Below are 17,148 nucleotides of genomic sequence, written 5' to 3' on the forward strand. Positions count from 1 at the left end.
AGGGGCTGTGCAGGGGGACAGGATCAGTCCCAGCAGGGCCAGGCACAGCCGTCAGCAGGAACCGGCCCCGTTTCCTGCCCCCCACATTTTTGGCTGGCGATGCCCCCCCGCCCCACACCGTCCACGGAGCCCGTACACCCCAAAACCAGTGCTGCAGCCGGAAAACCTCTATTTCCTTACAAAAGAGTAAAAACCAGCCCCGGGGGTCACATCCCACCCCATGGCTGGGGACAGCTTTGCACCGGGCCGGACTCGGCGCCCCGAGCCCCTCAGGTGGCACCAGCAGAGCCCCCCCCGGCACGTCACGGCTGTCCCCGGCGGTGTCACCAGGGCTCAGGCACGGCAGCGGGGCAGCCCGTCCGCTCCCAGGAGGTGCTGGCTGGGGTCATCCACGAGCTGGGGGCCAGGGCCGGGCTGTGGGGCAGGAGACGGGTTAGGGGGCCAGATCCTGGCACCAGGGAGCCCCGCTCCCTGCAGGGACCCCCCACCTTGGGGCTGTGGGGCAGCTCTGGGCCCCACAGACCCCGAAAAGCCACCCCCTTGGTGACACCAGTGGGAACATGTCTAGGGATGGGGTCCTGCACACCCCTGGGGACAGGGACAGGGTCCCACCCACCCCCCTGGGGATGGGGACAGGGTCTTGTGCACCCCTGGGGACAGGGACAGGGTCCCACCCACCCCCCTGGGGATGGGGACAGGGTCTTGTGCACCCCTGGGGACAGGGACGGGGTCCCACCCACCCCCCTGGGGATGGGGACGGGGCCAGAGCCTCAGGGCAGAGGCCGGGCAGACGGGTGCCCCTGCCCCACGTCCCCCCGCAGCCCCCCCAGCCCCGTACCTTGGTGTGCAGGATGTACCGGATGGCCCCCGGCACCGGCTCCGGCACCACAGCGGCGAGCAGCTCCTGCGGCAGCGAGGCCGAGCCGACAGGCAGTCCCCGCACGAACCTGCGGCACAGCCGAGCGCTCAGTCCCTGCCCCGCTGCCTGCAGCCCCCACCATCCCACTCCTCCCCCAGTAAAAAGCTGGGATTGCCCTTACTGGTCCCCGTTGGCGGCAGGGGGGAAGCTGCGCCTCACCACCTCTACGAACTCGGCCACGGTGTCGGCCAGCGTGAAGATGACGGCATTGGGGCCGGCGTCGAAGGTGTAGGCTACCTGTGGCGGGACGGAGGGGGACGCGGGGATCTGGTGAGGGACCACGGCACCTCAGCAAACCGGGAGCCCCGTGGGGCCGGTGCAGCCGGCCGGTACCTTGGTGCGTCCGTGGTGGGCGTTGAAGCGGTGCGCCAAGGCGATGATGTGCCGCGAGAGGTCGTTGAGGTAGAAGATGGGGGGGAAGGTGTCGAGGCAGGTGGCGTGGAACTGGTTGCTGTCCTGCATGGTGAGCTGCCCGAAGCCCTCGAAGTCCCGCTCACGGATGTGCCGGATCATCAGGGCCAGGCGCTCCGGCACCACCACCTCCGCCCGGTGCTGCCGCGGCAGGCACGTCGCCGTCACCCCAGTTCAGGGACGCCCACAGCACCGCAACCCTTTGGGCTCCACTTGGGTGGCGTCGTGAGCGCAGCCCCCCCCCCCCCTCCCTCCACGCCCCCCAGCACGGAGAAACGTCCCCCCCCAAGGGGCACAGGACCCCAAGCCCTGCCTGCAGGCAGGAGGCAGGCAGCTGCCGGGGCAGGATCAGGCCCGTTGCCCCGTACCTTCAGCAAGGGGCTGGTGTCCACGCTGGTCTGCATCCCCGCCGTGCTGCCCACCTGCTTCTTCTCCCCGCTGACCTTGGGGGGGGCCGGGGGGGGGTCACAGACGGCGGTGGGACGTGACCCCCCCCGCCGAACCCCCAGACCCACCAAGGGGGATCCCCCGAGCCCTTTGGGTCTGCGCCCACACAGGGTTGGGGTGCTCCCAGCACCCTCCCCCCAAGTCCCACGCAGCTGGGGGGTGGGGGGTACAGCCGCGCCGCTTCCCCAGCCCCTCACCACCAGGACGAGGACCCTGAGCTCCGGCCAGTGCGTCTCGGGGGCCACTTGGTGGGCGAGGCTGTCCCTGCCGTCCGGCCGCTCGCCCCGCTGCCACTGCACGAAGCCCCCCAACATGCTGCGGCAGGCGCTGCCCGAGCCACGCCGCGCCACCTCCGACAGCTCACCCTCCACGCCGTACAGCCGCGCCAGCGCCGACACTGCGGGGAGGGGACGGGGTCAGAGGGGGGGACACCCCTGCCACCCCCCTCCCGGTGCCCCCCCCGTGTCCCCGCTCACCCACCCAAGCAGGCGTAGCCGGCGGCGGAGGACGCCAAGCCGGCGGCGGTGGGGAAGTTGTTCTCGGTGGCGATGTGGATTTTGTAGGAGAGGCTGAGCGCGACCGCGTCCTCGGCGCTGCCGCCCCGGCGCTTACGGGCCAGGCGCCGCACTGCGAGGGGGACAGGAGCCAGGCGGGGGCGGGGGTTGGTACGGGGGACACCCCGTCCAGCCCTCGGGGGTGCCCGGGGTGGGGGGACACTCACCCTCCCGCAGGCAGGCCTGCAGCCGGGGGTGCCCCACGTCGGCCTCCTCCCCGTTCAGCCATAGCCGGTCCTCCAAGAAGTCCCGGCTGGCAGCGGCCGTGGTGGTGGTCTTCAGCTGCCGGGGAGAGGGGGGTGAGCGCAGGGTGGGGGGCTCAGCACCCCCCCGTGCAGGGGCTGGGGGGCAGAGGAGGGGCAGAGCCCCTGACCCCACACCAACCTGGTCCTGGTGCAGCGTCACGCTCAGGGAAGAGTTGATGGGCAGGATCAGGTCATCGTCCCGCTTGCCCCCTGCAAGAGACGGCACGGCATGGCACGGCTTGGCACGGCACAGCATCGCGTGACACGGCGTGACACGGCTCAGCACAGCTCGTCATAGGTTGGCTTGGCTTGGCACGGCACAGCTCGGCACGGCACTGGTTGGCATGGCGCAATATCACTTGGCATGGCACGGCACAGCTCGGCATGGCACAGCTTGGCATGGCACGGCACTGGTTTACATGGCACAATATCACTTGGCGTGGCACGGCACAGCTTGGTATGGTACGGCGCTGCTTGGCATGGCACAATACCACTTGGCGTGGCATGGCACAGCTCGGCACGGCACAGCTTGGTATGGCACGGCACTGGTTGGCATGGCACAGTATCACTTGGCGTGGCACAGCACAGCTCGGCACGGCACAGAGCGGCACAGCACAGCATGGCAAAGCACAGCACGGCACAGCTTGTCTTAGGTTGGCTTGGCACAGCTCAGCACGGCACAGCATGGCACGGCATGGCACAGCACCGCTGGGCACAGCATAGCATGGCACAGCATGGCATGGCACGGCACCGCTGGGCATGGCACAGCATAGCATGGCATGGCACAGCTTGGCACGGCATAGCACGGCACCGCTGGGCATGGCACAGCATGGCATGGCACGGCACCACTGGACATGGCACAGCACAGCACCAGTGGACATGGCACAGCACGGCACGGCACGGCATGGCACAGCACTGCTGGGCATAGCACAGCTTGGCACGGCATGGCATGGCATGGCATGGCACGGCATGACACAGCCTGGCACGGCATGGCATGGCATAGCACGGCATGGCACAGCATGGCATGGCACGGCACCACTGGACATGGCACGGCACGGCACTGCTGGGCATGGCACGGCTTGGCACGGCACGGCACGGCCCGGCCCCTCCCGGCCCCTGCGCTCGCTCCCACCCCCAGGCAGGTGCCAAACCCGTCCCCGGGACCGGCCCGCACCGCACCCGGGGTCTCCGCCCGCCCGGCCCCCCGCTGCGCCCGGGAGTCGCGTCCCGGGGACTCCCCGGCACCGAGGGGGTCCCGGCCCCAGGGACAGCCGACAGCCGACAGCCGCCACCCGCCCGCGGGGCGCCGGCACTCACAGTACTTGATGACGGCGATGTTGACGGGGGCCGTGCAGGTGACCGTGGCGAACGCCCGCTCCTCCGCCATTGCGCTGCCGCCGCCGCCGCCGCCGCCGCTCCCGGCAAGGTGCGGGGCGGCCTCAAGCCCCGCCCCCGCGCCACCCACGTGACCGTCGCCTGTGGCGGCTTCGCGCCTCGCCATTGGCCAGCGCCGCAGCGCCCGGCGCCAGGCGCCCAATGGCAGCGATCGGACCACGGAGAGGCCCCGCCCCTCCCCGCCCCCTGCCGGCGCTGGGACGGGCATTGCGGGGGCGCCATCTTCGAGTCGGGAAGGAGCTGCGCATGCGCTGCTGCGGAGCGGCGGGGGCGGGGCCGAGCCGGGGGTCCCGGTGCCCCCAGTGCCCCCAGTGCTCCCCAACACCTCTGTGTCCCCAGCACCCCAGTGCTCCAGTGTTGCTCCAGTGTTACCCCAGTGCTCCCCGTGCCCTCAGTACCCCAGTACCTCCAATACACCAGTGCTCCCAGTTACCCCAGCACTTCCCTAGCATCCCCAGTACCCCTCCAGTGTCCCCAGTGCTCCGAAAGACCCCTGTACCCCCCACACCCCAGTGCTCCCAATATCCCCAGTACTCCCCCAGTGCTCCCAGAGCCTTCAGGACCCCCAGTGCTCCCAGTATCCCTGTGCCTCCAGTGCTCCCAGTGCCTTCGCAGCCCCCAGTGCTCCCAGTATGCCCAGTACCCCAATATCCCAGTGCCCCTCCAGTGCTCCCAGTGCCCTTGGTGTCCCTTCAGCACTCCCAGTCCCCCCTACAGCGCTCGCAATGATCCCAGTAGCCCCTATTGCCCAGTAGCCCCAGTGATCCCAGAGTCTCTATTGCTCCCAGTGCCCCCGCCCAGTGCTCCCAGTGTCCCCAGCACGCCAGGGGCTGGGAGCCACCCCCAGCCCCCCCGGGTGGCCCCATCCCGGGGTATTTTTATCCTCCGGTCACTCACTCACAGTGGAAAATATCCCACAAATCCGGGTGCCCGGGGGTGACGGGGGGCACACGCCGAGCACGTGGGTGACGCGGCGGGGCCGGCAGGCAAAGCCCCACTCCCACGGGGTCACCACCGGTGGGGGAGCGCAGGTCCCAACCCACCCCGAATAAACACCCGGGGGGATGAGGGGAGCAGCATCCCCCCCATCCCACCCCTCCCCATAGCGGGGAGCTTCAGGGACCCCCTTGGTGGCGGGGTGGGGGGTCCCCAGCCGTGCCCCCCCTGGGTATTTATAAGCATTTTCCATGGGCGGGAGGGGAGGGCCAACACGCAGCTATTTTGGGGTGTGGGATTCTTTCCCCCAGCCGCCGGCACAGGTGCGGGGCCCGATTTAGCCGGGCAGAGCTGCAAATAGCACGGGGTGCACGCGGCGGCTTCCTCCGGCACCCACCCAAACCGTCCCCTGTTCCCCCCCCCTGCCCCGTGCCCCAGCGCCCAGGGTGACACCAGTGGGGACAGGGCTGTCCCCGCCACTACGGGGCCGTGGGGAGGGTGCCGGGACCCTCGCAGCCGGGATGGTCCCACCGCCATCACCCTGAGCCTCGCTGCGCCGTGGGGATGCTCAGGGCCGCTTGCGGGGTGTCCTTGTCCCCAGCACCGTCTCTGCCACCCCAGCCCCGCTTGGCCAGGCCAGACCCCAGCACGGCACCGGGGCCACACAGCCCCAAGCCCAAAAGGCCACCGGGTCCCTTTTCTGGAGCACGAGGCCAGCCAGGGCCCCTGCTCCATCCCTCAGCAGCGCCGTCCCCGTTCTCCGAGCAGGGAGCTGCGGGGATGCAGGAGAGGGACGAGGATGCTCTACGCAACACACAGAGGGGCTGGCAGCCGGACCCCGGCCGGATCCTGCCCCAGGGCTGGCGGGACACGATGCTGGCCGAGCAGGGACAGCACCAGCAGCAATAAGGGACACTTTCTCCGCTCATGCCCGCGGTGCTCGGCTCCGCTTTTAATGTCTCCTGCGATGTAAGGGATAAGAATCCTCCCCGATGCCTGAGAGCGGTGGGGCAACGGGCCAGGCACCGTGTCCCCTGGCCCCAGAGCCACCGGGGAGCAGCCGTGGGGCTTCGGTGACCCTCTGCGAAAGTCCAGGCAGTCCCGTCTGGTGCTCTCGTGTCCCTTCTCGGGGTGTTGCACCAGCATGGCACGGCACGGCGCAGCACGGCATCGCACGGCACAGCGCAGCATGACGCGGTGCGGCACGGCGCGGTGCAGCGTGGCACGGTGCGGCACGGCACGGTGAAGCACGGCACGGCGCGGGGCTTACTGCCCTCTCCGGGGTGGCTGCGTACGGCGGGGGCCTCAGGACGCCCCGCGGCAGCCCCCCTCCTCGTGCCGGGCCAGCAGCGACATGCGGGAGAAGGTCCTGGCGCAGGCACGGCACCGGTACTTCTTGACGTCCGAGTGGGTCTGGAGGTGGGCGCGGAGGTTGGAGCGGTCGGCGAAGGCCCGGCTGCAGTGGGGGCAGGCGTAGGGCTTCTCCCCTGCGGGACGCACCGTCAGGGCACCCCCGTACCCCGGTTTCCTCCCGACCCCCTGTGCCCTGTCCCCTCCTGTCCTGCTCTCATCGCCTTTCCCCACATCTCCCCCAGATCCCCAGCTCTTCCCAGGAGTCCCCGAAACCCTTCCCGCTGGCGATGTTACGGTGGGACCTGCCGTGGGCTCTCCCACAGGACTCACGGTGTGTGCCAGCACCCCAGCCAGCCCCAGCACTGGCATCCCCGGCTGTGCCCATCCCGGGCAGCTCCATCCCAGAGCGCAAGCGATGCCGAGCCTGGATGGACGGCGATCTTGCACCCATCATCCCCAAAAAGCAGAGGTGCTGGCGGGACCGGCGGCAGCCCAGGGTCCCATCCTTACCTGTGTGGGTGCGGATGTGGCCCTGGAGCAGCCAGGGCCGGGAGAAGGCTTTGCCGCAGAGGCGGCAGCGGCAGGGCAGGGTGTGGGTGCGGATGTGCATCTTCAGGGCGCCCAGGCTGGTGTACGCCCGGGCGCAGTGCCGACAGCCGAAGCTCCGCTGCCACCGGGGCAGGTTGAGGGTCTGGGTGTCCTTCAGGGGGGTGCCTGGGCTCCGGCTGCCCGTTGGGTCGGAGGGAGCCTTGGTGTCGGGGGGAAGCGGGAGGGAGAAGCGGGCGAGGAAGCGGTGGTGGTCCTGCAGGTGGGGGGGAGCAAGGGGCGCGGGGGGCTGGTGGCAGCCAGGGGGGAGAAGCACCCCACAGTTACACAAGCCGTCGAGCTCTGCGGGAGCAGGGAGGGGGGGATAAGGGATGAGGGCTGGCAGCCATGCTGTCCCCGGAGCCCCCCGGGGGGTCACACACTCAGCGGGGGCTCATCTGCACCAGGTCCCCCCTCTGCTCCCACCCCTGTACCCGGCAGAACTGATGCACCCACTGCAGAACAGAGCAAAACCAGTCCTTCCCCCCCAAAAAGGGGAGTCACAGACACCCCCAGCACCTGCTGGAGCCCAGCTTGTGCCTGGGTGCTGGCTCACCCAGGGCTGGACGCACCCCAAAATCTGGGCATCCCCTGGGGCAGCATGGCCGGGGGGCAGGCACCATGCCGGCCAGCACCCACTGAGCTCCTCCTGCCCCCCCCAGCAGCACAGGGACCCCCATATGGGTGCGGAGGACGGGGGTATGTTGGAGGAGAGGGTCCCTCCTAGCCCTGGGAAGCCCCTGGGTGACCCCAATTCTCACCCCCCCCCCCAACCCCCCCCCCCCCCTATCACCAGCATCTCTGCCTGGCTGGCTGAGCCACCCGGGATGGGGCTGACAGCGGGGGGCACGGAGCCAGGGAGTCCCCCGGCATCGCGGCACAGGGCATCACCCCAAGCCCAGCCGGGGAGCCCCTGCCCACTGCTGGGCATGGGGTGGCAGCAGGAGCTGGGGGTCCCGGGGGTCCCCGGCGCAGACGGAGCCACGCAGCCTTACCGTGAGCGCGGGTGTCGAGCTGGCCGTAGTTGGGGATGCGGGTGCTGGAGGGCTTCTTCACCAAGAAGGAACGGGGCATGGCCGGACGACGGGCAGGCCAGGCAGGGCTGTGTCCCCGTGGTGTCCCCGTGCCGTGTCCCCGTGCCGTGTCCCCGTGGACGCCAGCAGGTGCCATAAGGCCCCGGGGCTCATTAGCATGGGCAGCCCCCGGGGAGCCCCGGGGCCAACCGCCGCCCGAGGGCTGGCCTTGGCCGCCAGCACGCCCCGCTGCAGGTGCAAGGGACAGCGTTGGGGACAGCCCTGTCCCCCGGCACTGCCACCCCACACGCCCCGCAGACGGGCTCCCGCTGCCCGCAGCAGCCCCCTGCCCGTCTGGGCTGGCTCGCACCCAGCACGACCCCCCCCCCCTCCCGACACCTGCCTGGGGTAGGACAGAGAAGGCACCTCGGCTCATGGGGACCCCCGACACCCCTTCTCCTTGCAGGGACTGGTGGGACTGCACGGCCACACACCCATCCCCTCTGCCGCGGTGCTCTCCCGGCCGTGGAAAGCTTCGCAGGGGCTGTTTGGGGAGGGCTGGGGGGCAGATAAGGTGGTTCCTCAACGTGATCAGCCCTGGCCATTGTATCCCCAAGACTTTTGCTGTCCCCGGGCCAGGAGCCACGCTCTGGCCAGCACCGGGACAAGGGTGAGCCCCCGAACCCCTCTGAGGGGACACCAGCAGCTGCTCCCAGGATCAGTCCCCCAAGGAGGGGGACGCGGGTGCAGCCCGTGCCCGGGCTGGAGGGAACGGCTGCGCAGAGTCCCTGGGGAACCCCGACAGCCCCGCAGGGGCTCGGAGCCAGGACACTTCCCAGGGACACCCGGAGAAGCAACGCCCACTGCGTACCCCTGGCCAGCGCCCAGCAGGGCTTTGGGGACAACACGTGGGTGCCAAGCGTCCTCCCCGTGTCCTCCTTCCGAGCACCAGGACCCGGCTGCCAGGGAAGGGGCACGGCTGCAGCCAGCGGCACACGCAGGCAAAGGGGTGCCAGGAGGGGTGCAGGGGGACCCCCCCAGCAGCAGGTTTGGCAACACCCTGAAATGCTTGATCTGGAGGAGACAAGGGCTGGGGGAGCGTGGTGGGGGAGCCCAGGGCAGGGAGGAGGGCCGGGGTGATGAAATGGCATTGCGGCACCACTGCCGATAACGGGACGAGTTTAGGACGAAGCTGTAAAGACAAGCCCTGCGTTTGGGGAAGGAGCAGCCCGGATAAGCCAGGGTGGGGGGCACCCGCCCCCAACCATGTCCCGCACCCTGGAGCCGCGGCAGAGACCGCACAGGGAGGCCACCCGTGGATGAAACTGCCTTTATTGAGAAAAATGGTTTGCTACAAATACGTCATTGATTTTATTCTTCTTCAAAAAACAGTACGTCTCGTTAAAAGTTCTAGTTATGCAAAAAGTCACGGGTAACACACTGACGAGCACGGCCGGCGGCACGGTGGGATCCCTGGCGCAGCCCGGCTGGCCGCGGGCAGAGCCGGACCCGACCCCGTGCAAAGCGGGGAGAGGCAGAGCTGCCCGTGCAGCCAGCACCCGCCTGCACCCTCGCAGCCTGGGCCTTAAAGTGCTTTACAAAAGCAGCCGTTGCTGCCCCTGCTCTGGCCTTGCGGGGCAAAAAGGAAGAGGAGGAGGAAGGAAGGAAGGAAGGAGGCAGAGAGGTTAATGGCGCTGTCCCAGGGGCAGGGAGATCCCTGCAAGTCAGAGCTCTGATGGAGGCTGCGCCAGGACCCGAGGGTCCCAGCTGAGGATGGGACAGGGAAACGCTCCTGGGTCCCTTTCGGGAGATGCCAGTGCTCTCTGTCCCACCGGGGACATTCCCCGGGCCCGTGCCAGCAACGCCGTGCTGGTAAGAGAAGACCCCATCCCTCCTTGCTAGCCCGGCTTGAGGGAGGGGAGCGGAGCAGCTGCAGCCCTTTCCCTGCCCTCTGCCAGGGGAGCGGATGGTCTCTGCACGCTCCTCGTAGGGCTGCCGGTGGCACGGGGAAGCTCACAGCCCCAAAAAACACCCAGTACTATTTAAATCAAAAGTAAAAAACAAGACAGTATTGCTAGAGCAGAGCTGGAGCTGGAGCCAGGTCTTGGATAAACCACAAAAGGGCACTTCTCCGAGCAGGGACATGCAGAGGGATCGCTTTCCCACACCTCTTCTCTGCAAACCCTTGCTGGAAGGCGGCACAGCAGGTCTGCAGGTATCGTGAAATACCACCTCCCTGCGGTTCCTTCGCTGTGAGCCTTGGGCTGATCCCATGGCTGGTGTGACCCCAAAGGGTGGCAGGGTCCCAGCACAAAGCTCCTCTCCCCCAGCACCAGCGATGACCCTTCAGATGGGACGTGACTTCTGCTGCACAGGGGTGGGCAGCAGCCCACCCAAGGCCTGGCAGAGGAGATCCCCCTTCCACCCTCTCCCAGCCCAGCAAAGCAAACTCCACCAGCAGCAGGCAGGGCAGAGAGGAAGGGGACCAGGGGGGACACATCACCAGGATGCTCTGGAGCATCTCTCGGATCAACATCTGCCCAGGTGTGCCCTATTCCCAGGGAGAGACCTGGGAAAGGGAGATGCAATCCCCTATTTCAGGGGGACAAGATGCTCAGAGTTGGGGACTGGATCCTGCATGGGTGGACGTCCCTCCCGCACACCCATCGCCCAGACGCAACCCCGCTGCTCCGCACCGAGTGCCAGCACGCCACAACTCACCGTCCCGCTCCCTCCCTGCACGCTCGCAGACAGAAAACCACCACTCCAGATTACGCCCTGCCCGAGGCCACATCCAGCACCACCACGGAGCTCTGCCTGCAAGGGTTAAGCCATCCCGAGCCCGACCACAAGTCCTGGAGAGGGTTAGCAGCTCAGGCAGCGCGGCTGGCAGAACTCTGGAGAAGGTAAGCGGTGCTGCTGCTCCTCAAAAAGGCAGCCTGGTGAGCTGCCCGGCACCCGCTCCTCCAGCCGACGAGGTGCTGCTCTGACCCGGCCTCTCCTGCATCGCCACCCGCCTGCGGAGAAACGGGCTGACAAGGGAAGGGAACGGCCCAGAAATAACCGAAGAAGACACCCGTGTGCTTCCCGTGGCCCCTGCAGAGTCCCACCCGCCGGCCCGGGGTCCGGCTCCTGCCTCCCGCCTGATTTCAAATCCACAGCATGTTTGTTTGGGTTTTCTTTAAAAAATATACTTTCTTAATAATGTTCCATAAAAATACTCTTGTCCCCGGTGACGGATATTGCAGTGTGAAGAGTAACAGCTTCTGTTCCTGCTCTATAAAACGTGGAAAAGGCATCACGCCGATTAATGTAGAAAAATGCAAGAACTCAGTATCACAAGAGCTGGTACAAAACGAGGAAGGCGAGAGTTTCGCTGGACGCCCGACGCCATCCCCACGGACTCCTCCGAACCCGCTGCCATCACGGGGCACATGAGGGCAACCGTCTCGCCCCGGGATTCAGCCTGGCCTGCGCAGCAGCAGGCAAAGGAGGCAGCTCCTGCCTGCAGCGCCGGGGACGGGACAGACCAACGTCTCTGGAAATAGCCTTGTAGGGTTTAAAAAAAGATGCTCCGTGCCACTTTCTTCTTTTTCAAAAAGGACGTGGATGATTGCAGTTTCAAACGAGGGCATTTCTGCATAAAATGCATCATAGTTTTACGTACCTATTCAATTGCAACAGAGAGCATGAAGACAGATGGTGCCAAAAAGCATCTAATAATAAATAGATCTGGATACAGGTATATACTCCGTACAGGGATACGAAACGCCTAACCGAGGAACGATCCCAGCCCTTCGGCGCCGACTCCTCTCTCCTCCCAGCAGCGGACGTCTCTGCTTGCTCACCGGTCCAGCACGACACTAAGACTCCACCTTCTTAAACAAGGTGGGATTTGCCCAGAGAGGAGAGGGAAGAGAGGCAGCAGCGGGTCTCCGGGGATGCCGGGGGGTTGACGAGCTCCGTGCCTCCCCGGCAGGAAGGCTGAGTGTGCAAAAGGAGACGGGGTGTGAGCGGGGTCCAAACCAATGCTCTGCAGTCACCCTCAGTTCTCGGAGAGCGACAGTGCCAGGGCAGCCTGCAACGCTGCCTCCTCGTCTATGTTATAGTCCTAAAAAAAAAAAAAAAAAAAAAGACAGGGGCAGTCAGGAGAGTTGGCACAGCCGGGCCACACGGCCTCCATCAAGCAAGGGGGGTGGCCACGGCAAGGAGCCCTTTCCGCTCCTCATCATCCCCCCGAGGCTGCGAGCCTCCATCTCCTCTGGCAAACAGGTCCCACGAATGCCATGCTTTTTGGGGTGTTCTTTGTGCCCACGGTCCCTCTCCTGCCAATGTCAGCCCCGCTCTGAGACCTGGCAGCGGGCAGGGATGAAACACGCCCATGCAAGAAGCTGCAGCCAAAGGGCAAAGCTTCCTAGCAAGGCCATGGGCTTCTCCAGCACTCCGGTTTGGGTTTACGCGACACAGCGATCGCTCCCTAAGTGGGGATATTTCTCTGTAAATAGCTGGAGGTTCCTTTCCCCGAAATCTAGCGTCCCTGCAATAAAAGCAGGATGCTAACAAAACCTCCCCTTAGTCCCTGCAGGCAAGGCTGGGCGATCACACCCTTACCCCCACACAGGAGGGGTCAGCACCCGCCCGAGAGGAGGGCCATGGATGCCCCCCACGCGCGGCAGCCAGACCCCCCAAACCCCGAGGCTGGGCTGCTTCCCTCCCACTACTTGTGAAGCCTCAAAGAAAAGGGCTTTTGTGTTACAGTTCCCCAGGGGAAGAGTTCAATGGAGCACGCAGAGGAAACAACCCATCTTCACAGAGAGCAGTAACATTTCCCTCTCCTCCTTCAGAGATGTTTTCTTGGTGTGTCTGATGACGACCAGCTCGAGCACCCCTCAGGGCAGGCGGGGAGCCCAGCCCCACACCCATGGGGGTCTCCCGAGTGGGGCTATACGTGTGCCACGTGCCTCCCGTGAAGCCCAAAGGAGAATCCGTCCCCTTCCCCTCCCGAGGGGCTGCACAGCGGGACAGGCTGGTCCTGGCACAGGAAGGGAAGGGCTGGTTCCATCTCCCAGCCGCTCGGCGCAGGACACGGGGAAGGTGACTCCGTTTCGGCTCAGGGCCGTACTCACCACGAAGGTGTCGTAGGAGAACTTGTGCCTGTGGAGGAGGTGCTGGAGGAAGTTGGCACTCTTGTAGCTGGGGTCCCCCCACGGCATGGCCGAGCAGACTGGGCACACCTACAGCAGGCAGGGACAAAGGGAACCGTGACTGGTGGGCACAGACCCCTCTGCCTCTGTCTCCCCTGGGTGGGCTGGTGCAGCCAACAACATGAGGGAGAGGCGAGAAGCGGTCCCCCCCTCTCTCAGAGAGGGTGTCCTGCAGAGGATATGCTAAAGAGGGGTCCCCCCCACCCCCCTGAAGCAGATCCCTCGGTGCACAGAGCCTCTGGCACATGGCCCAGGCTGCTTTTAGCCCGCTGACAAGTTACTTGCTCATGCGCAAGCGCCTCTGAGACAGTGCCAGAGCTGCAAGTTCCCCATCTCGGTCAACCCAGCGGGGATGGAGAAAGGAAATCCCGCACCACCCGGGTCGCAGGCACAGGGAGATGCAGGCAGCTCGTTCCAGAGAGCCTCTAGCAAAGCAAACAGAGGCAGGTCCCCACCTCCCGTCAAAGGGATTTAAAACAAACTAAATAAGCTGGAAATAGAAGCTGTGCTTTACGTGCAGCAGCAGCTCTGTGTGCCCGTGGCCTCAGATGCAACATCAGCTATGGTGTATTTAGATTTCCAGGAGTTACCCTGCACAGAACCAGCCCATCCCAGCACCCTGGCATCACTCACCACTTTGTTGGGGTCATTGCGGTGGTTCTCCATGCAGTGCTTCACCAGCTCCTGCTGGTCCAGGTTCCGGGCCCCGCAGTACGGGCACACAAACGTTGAGCGATTGGGAATATTGCTAAAGAGAGCAAGGATGAGCTCAAATTCCCCAAGAAGGGACTGGATCGACTCCTTCCGAACTAACCCAGGCACCCGCTGCTCAGCTTTGTGATACCCACCCATAGCAGAAACCAGACCAGCCCGTTCCCACCCCCAGCCGCAGGCTGAACCACCCTGGTCTGGTCGGTCCTTCCTCCCACACCACGGTCTGAAACACAGGGCAGTGCAGCAGCTGCAGATGCCAGGAGGGAAAAGGTGCTGATTTTTCTCCCTGCGACTGCCCAGGGGAAAGTAAAACACACGCTTGGATTTTAGGGTTTGTAAGGGAGGGGAGCACCGGTGCAGCCTGCAAGGAGGGACGCGTTTCCCTACCTGACGCGCAGCAGTACCTGGGAATAGGCTGGGACGTGGGGACAACTGGAACGAACTTGGGGCAGTTGGCCATCTGCTCCTGCACCTTCGCGCAGGACGAGACGTGAGAGCGCATTTTCGCGAGGGTCACCTGGAGAACAAGGAGAGAAGAAACGTTCCCGCAGGCTGCGGGAACACCTTCCAGACGCAGCGCTGGAGCCTCCGCTACAGCTCGGGAGAGCAGTTTTGATCAACCGACGTCAGAGCGAGCACCGGTCTGTGCAGGATGACCCACGCTAGCGTGGAAACGCTGCACCAGCCTGTCCTTCCTCGCAGGACAGAGATTTGGGGATGCACGTGCCCCCCAAAGTCACATACAAGCCACCCAGGCTGCATTACTGTAGCACTAGCTCTATTTGCCTTTGCAGAAGAGGAACTGCTGACAGGCGGAAACCCCAAACTGCTCTGACACCATACGGGATCGTTCCTGGGCCGCAGCTGGGGAGTTACAAGAAGATCCCCAAAGTTAACGGAAGCCAGAAAACGCATCAGCGGAGATGCACCATGAATCACAGCTTTACAGCCGGTCCCTGAAGCGTCTCAGACCAGACTGCCCCGGGCTGGTCCAGGCCACGCTGCCAGGTCAGCTCCTCCATGGCCACTGGGATCACGGCACCTTAAGCAAGACCTAAATCCTCACCCTCGTCAGGAGCAGCGGCAGAGCTGGTTTGTCTCAGCCTCTCCCATTCTGCAGGAAAACCTCAGCCTGCTTTTCACGGTTCCCCACTGTCTAATAATAGCTCCAGTCTGCTGACAAAGGCACCTAGGAGAGAGCACCTTCATCTCTGCTCGCCTGGCTCACGGCAGCAGCCGTGACACGCAGGGGACACCGCACCTCGCAGGCGCACTTTGGGGACCCGCCGAACAGGGGACTCTGCAAACCCAGCCGCGGACAGCAAGCGACCTCCCTGCCACGGCTGCGGGATCGGCAGCCAAACGAAGCCGTGCTCACGCGCGACAGGGACAGGCCAGCCTTCCCCCGGGAGCTTTACCTTCTTGCTGCAGCCTCTGCAGGGAGCTTTGTAGGACGAAAGCTGTTTCTCCACGCTGGAAGCCTTCTCCACCTTCTTGGGGTCAAAGGGCATGCGGCAGAGCGGGCAGAGCGGCGACGGCACTTGGAGGCAGGGCTGCAGGCACTCCCCGCAAAACCTGGGGGCACAGAGAGCAGCGTCGAGTGGCCTGGCGGCGGCTCAGCCCAGGAGAAGGAGGGGAAGCGGGACCCCAACCCCGGGGCACACCCGCTTTGGGGGACTCCCGCACGCCCCAGGCTGCAGGGCAGCCCCAAAACCCAGGGATCAGCATCCCCACTGGGAGAACTGGACAGAACTGGGAGCTCGGGAGAGGGTACGGGGAGGCCAGGCACAGCCCGAGCCCTGAAGGAGCTCCCTGCACGCGCAGCCGGGGCTCAGACAACGCCGCTGCTCCGAGACCCACAGCCGGGAGCGGGTACAAACGGAGCCAAACACAAACCGGTGCCGAGCATCCAGGCCACGCAGGAATAAAGCGAGCGAGCGCGTTGGAGCCCGGCTCGCCTCCTTTCAAGATCCTTACGCCTGCAGGAGCGCGGATGAGAAATCAAAGCAGCCAAGAGGAAGCGCAGGAACGCGCCCCCGGGCATGAGGCAAAGAGGCTGGGTCCCCACAAAGTCAATTGTCACAGGGTCCCCGTCCCCTCCGCCTGCCCACCCAGCTCACGTCGCCCAAAACGGGGGGACGAAACGCTGCTAAGCCTCTGCTGCTGCGCTGGGAGTGGGCACGGGGGGGCAAAGTCAGGGTGCCCGTGCCGCAGCTCCCCGGCATCACTCCCATGAAGTGCCCCCAGCCCCAAATGATCTGGGGGTGCGGGGAGAAGAGCGAGACTGCGCTGGGGCACCAAGCGAAGCCACGGCCTCAACGGGAGACCAAGGTGTCCCAGAAACCGGCCGTGAAAGGGGGCTATGGTGTCACCGAAACGCGGGGGGGACAAGCGGACCCCAGCTCCCCACGGCAGCACCCCAGGCAGCCTCTCCCCGGGGCCCAGGGCACAGCACCCATGGGTGGCCCAGATGGGGGGGAGACTGGGCAGGATTTCCACCGAGGCGAGACCCCAGCCGGCGCTGCTGGGGCGCTGGGAGCAGAGTCTGGGACCCAGGGCTGGGCGCAGAGGGAGAAGGGGGCTGGGGCCGGGGTGGTCGGCGGGGAAGGACCCTTGGGTGCACCCCACGCTGCAGGGCACGGGGCGGGGGGACGGGGCAGCACCCAGCCGGCTCCCGGGAGGGGAAGGGGGGCGGATGGAGGCAAGGCACCCGGTGCTGGCGGAGCAGCTGGGGCTGGGAAGGGGGCCCGGGGCCGAGCAGCGGGGAGGAAGGGCAAGCACCACCCGGGGGGTGGGCTGGGGGCCCGGTACCGGCCTGGGAGGCTCGGTAGTGGGCTGGGGAATGGGAGTGCCGGTACTCGGCTGGGCGAGGGGGGGGGGCGAGATGGAGGGTGCTGGTCCCGGGCTGCAGGGAGGAGGAAGAATGGGGGTCCCGAGGGGGCCCCGGTGTGAGCTGAGGGGCGGGCTGGGGGTGCCGGTACCGGACTGAGGGGTGGGATGGGGGTGCCGGTGCCGGCTGGGGTCACAGGGCACAGGATCCCGATGCAAGGGGAACGCCCAGCGAGCGCGGCGGGTCCGGCCCCGGGGAGTCGGGACAGGCCGTGCCGGGGGTCCCCGCCGCCCCGGGCCCCGGCTCACGTGTGTCCGCAGCCCGCGATGCCGACGGCGCGGTGGAAGACCTCCAGGCAGATGGGGCAGCTGAACTGCGCCTCCAGCGCCTCGGCGGCGGGGGGCGGCGGCCGGGGGGGCCCGCCCGGGGCCTGGGGCCGCTGCGCCGCCGCCACCAGCAGGCTCCGGAACATGGCGGCGGCGGCGGCGGCGGCGGCGGGGGGGGGGGCGGTGTCCTGACGTCACCGCGCGCCGCCGCGTCAC

The 17,148-nt window shown here is 66.3% G+C and overlaps 3 protein-coding genes across 3 annotated transcripts; all 3 read right to left on the reverse strand.

Moving 5' to 3' along the window:
• Positions 1–146: 146 nt before the first annotated feature.
• MVD (mevalonate diphosphate decarboxylase) lies at positions 147–4,027 on the reverse strand. Its single transcript, XM_072872982.1, has 10 exons — positions 3,894–4,027; positions 2,716–2,786; positions 2,499–2,613; positions 2,258–2,404; positions 1,975–2,174; positions 1,699–1,773; positions 1,253–1,471; positions 1,041–1,156; positions 839–947; positions 147–414 (listed from the first exon to the last, which is right to left on the reverse strand). Exons 1-10 carry the CDS (start codon positions 3,961–3,963, stop codon positions 334–336), a joined length of 1,203 nt encoding a protein of 400 aa, XP_072729083.1. The 5' UTR covers positions 3,964–4,027; the 3' UTR covers positions 147–333.
• Positions 4,028–6,212: 2,185 nt separating this feature from the next.
• On the reverse strand, positions 6,213–7,919 carry SNAI3 (snail family transcriptional repressor 3). The gene is made up of 3 exons (XM_072873205.1): positions 7,841–7,919; positions 6,771–7,148; positions 6,213–6,394 (listed from the first exon to the last, which is right to left on the reverse strand). Exons 1-3 carry the CDS (start codon positions 7,917–7,919, stop codon positions 6,213–6,215), a joined length of 639 nt encoding a protein of 212 aa, XP_072729306.1.
• Positions 7,920–11,558: 3,639 nt separating this feature from the next.
• RNF166 (ring finger protein 166) lies at positions 11,559–17,105 on the reverse strand. Its single transcript, XM_072873607.1, has 6 exons — positions 16,915–17,105; positions 15,195–15,351; positions 14,181–14,293; positions 13,696–13,810; positions 12,985–13,092; positions 11,559–11,969 (listed from the first exon to the last, which is right to left on the reverse strand). Exons 1-6 carry the CDS (start codon positions 17,076–17,078, stop codon positions 11,904–11,906), a joined length of 723 nt encoding a protein of 240 aa, XP_072729708.1. The 5' UTR covers positions 17,079–17,105; the 3' UTR covers positions 11,559–11,903.
• Between the last annotated feature and the right edge of the window lie 43 nt (positions 17,106–17,148).

Source organism: Ciconia boyciana, chromosome 9 (assembly GCF_034638445.1).
Source record: "Ciconia boyciana chromosome 9, ASM3463844v1, whole genome shotgun sequence".
In the NCBI taxonomy this organism is placed as follows: domain Eukaryota; kingdom Metazoa; phylum Chordata; class Aves; order Ciconiiformes; family Ciconiidae; genus Ciconia; species Ciconia boyciana.

Bases quoted from the DNA above. Each gene is read 5' to 3' on its own strand.
- MVD (XM_072872982.1), bottom strand. From the start codon at position 3,963: ATGGCGGAGGAGCGGGCGTTCGCCACGGTCACCTGCACGGCCCCCGTC. The intron at 2,787-3,893 runs GTGAGTGCCGGC...CGTCTCTTGCAG, and splicing joins CATCGCCGTCATCAAGTACT to GGGGCAAGCGGGACGATGAC. The intron at 415-838 runs GTACGGGGCTGG...CCTGCCCCACAG, and splicing joins GGTACATCCTGCACACCAAG to CCCGGCCCTGGCCCCCAGCT.
- SNAI3 (XM_072873205.1), bottom strand. From the start codon at position 7,919: ATGCCCCGTTCCTTCTTGGTGAAGAAGCCCTCCAGCACCCGCATCCCC. The intron at 7,149-7,840 runs GTAAGGCTGCGT...CTGCTCCCGCAG, and splicing joins GCTCGACACCCGCGCTCACG to AGCTCGACGGCTTGTGTAAC. The intron at 6,395-6,770 runs GTAAGGATGGGA...TGCGTCCCGCAG, and splicing joins CCACATCCGCACCCACACAG to GGGAGAAGCCCTACGCCTGC.
- RNF166 (XM_072873607.1), bottom strand. From the start codon at position 17,078: ATGTTCCGGAGCCTGCTGGTGGCGGCGGCGCAGCGGCCCCAGGCCCCG. The intron at 15,352-16,914 runs GTGAGCCGGGGC...CTGTGCCCCCAG, and splicing joins ATCGCGGGCTGCGGACACAC to GTTTTGCGGGGAGTGCCTGC. The intron at 13,811-14,180 runs GTACTGCTGCGC...TGCTCTCTTTAG, and splicing joins ACGTCCCAGCCTATTCCCAG to CAATATTCCCAATCGCTCAA.